A 1366-nucleotide genomic window follows, 5' to 3' on the forward strand; every position below is an offset into this window, starting at 1 on the left:
TATTTTAAAAAAAATTTGTACTAAAAAAAATATTTAAAAAACAATAAGAAAACGATCTTGACCGAAGCCTAAATCTGTTTGAAAAAGCTGAAACCAAAATATTATGTTATTTCTTCTAGGAATAAGAAATTGTTTTATTGAGTTCTTTACTTTTATTAAGTCAATAGTAATTAATACATTATAATTAATATTTTTTATATGAAGTAATATCTAGAAAATATGAAATAGTGCAAAATAAAAAAAAGTTACTTTTCTGCTGGAAAACATAATGTCCTGAGTTGAATTTATGTATTATTAGTTCTTTTTATAGTAATTATGATCTTAATAGCTCAGATTTAGAGAGAAAAGGCTATTTTAGTATTTTTAACGCCAACCTGATTATTCAACCTGATTATTCATGTAGATCTACATGAATAATCAGAATTATACTTTTTATGCCAATTCTATCCATTCTGACAATCCATAGATGTTTTTTTTTTTTGGGAAATTATATCCATAAATGTTGATTTTAGGCTATATAATTTTTAAATTTGAAATGGCGACTTCTTTCCAAATTAATTTCGGACTCCTTTAGTCTGAGGATTTCAATAGCATTATTATTTTCGGAGAAGAATAATGATATGGGAAATTGCTTCAATGGCTACCAGGTCAGTATCGATATCTCCAAATCAAAGACGCCTCTGAAAGAAGCACCTGAAGATAAGGCGCTCCCTCATTGCTGGAAGGGCTCGAGGCCCTTCAAGTCCGTCCTTGATCTCAGGAAGTACTTTCGCCCCTTAACTCTTAGCTTCGGAAATGGGAAAGCTCCGGCTCTAATGGAGATCCCCCCGGAGAACTATTTCATCGTCACTGTAAGCATGTCATCATTCTCTTGGCGTCCATATTTCTACTCAGTAGGGAGCTTTAATTCTTATTCATGCGTTCCAATTCATTTCAGAGACAAGGCAATGCTTGCTTGGGTGTCCTTAATGGCGACGAAGTTGGCCTGGTCGGCTTGAATGTTATTGGAGGTAAGATTTAAACAAAGAGTTCTACTGAACTACCAAACAAAGTAGGAGAACAATTCCTTGGTTTCACTGTAGCAGCAGGAAGCCTGCTCTTGCCCACACCTATCGGTGAACCACAGGCGTGGGCGGGAGTAGGCCATGTGAGGGCAGTGCTAAAGCTTTTAAAATAGTATATCAACCATTATTCGTATATGATTAATTTTGTTCAGGGTATCAAATTATTTCAATTTAACGACAAGGGCGGAATCGGCCACAATTTTCGGGGGTGGGTTGGGGGCAAACTTATAAGTAACTGTTGGCAGATATGTCAGGGGTCTAAGGGGCCACGCCCCCTGACGGGGTTCGACCTATCCGGTCAG

The 1366-nt window shown here is 36.5% G+C and overlaps 1 protein-coding gene across 1 annotated transcript; it reads left to right on the forward strand.

Annotated features, from left to right (window-relative positions):
- The first annotated feature begins 620 nt into the window (after positions 1–620).
- On the forward strand, positions 621–1056 carry LOC110094936 (aspartic proteinase Asp1-like). The gene is made up of 2 exons (XM_020820283.2): positions 621–851; positions 938–1056. Exons 1-2 carry the CDS (start codon positions 621–623, stop codon positions 1019–1021), a joined length of 315 nt encoding a protein of 104 aa, XP_020675942.1. The 3' UTR covers positions 1022–1056.
- The last annotated feature ends 310 nt before the right edge of the window (positions 1057–1366 follow it).

The sequence above is a fragment of the Dendrobium catenatum genome, unplaced genomic scaffold (genome assembly GCF_001605985.2).
Source record: "Dendrobium catenatum unplaced genomic scaffold, ASM160598v2 original_scaffold_53820, whole genome shotgun sequence".
In the NCBI taxonomy this organism is placed as follows: Eukaryota; Viridiplantae; Streptophyta; class Magnoliopsida; order Asparagales; family Orchidaceae; genus Dendrobium; species Dendrobium catenatum.

What these genes read in the sequence shown, in the direction of transcription:
- LOC110094936 (XM_020820283.2), top strand. Translation starts at nt 621, where the DNA reads ATGGGAAATTGCTTCAATGGCTACCAGGTCAGTATCGATATCTCCAAA. An exon ending in AGAACTATTTCATCGTCACT is followed by an intron (nt 852 to 937) that starts GTAAGCATGTCA and finishes AATTCATTTCAG; the next exon opens with AGACAAGGCAATGCTTGCTT.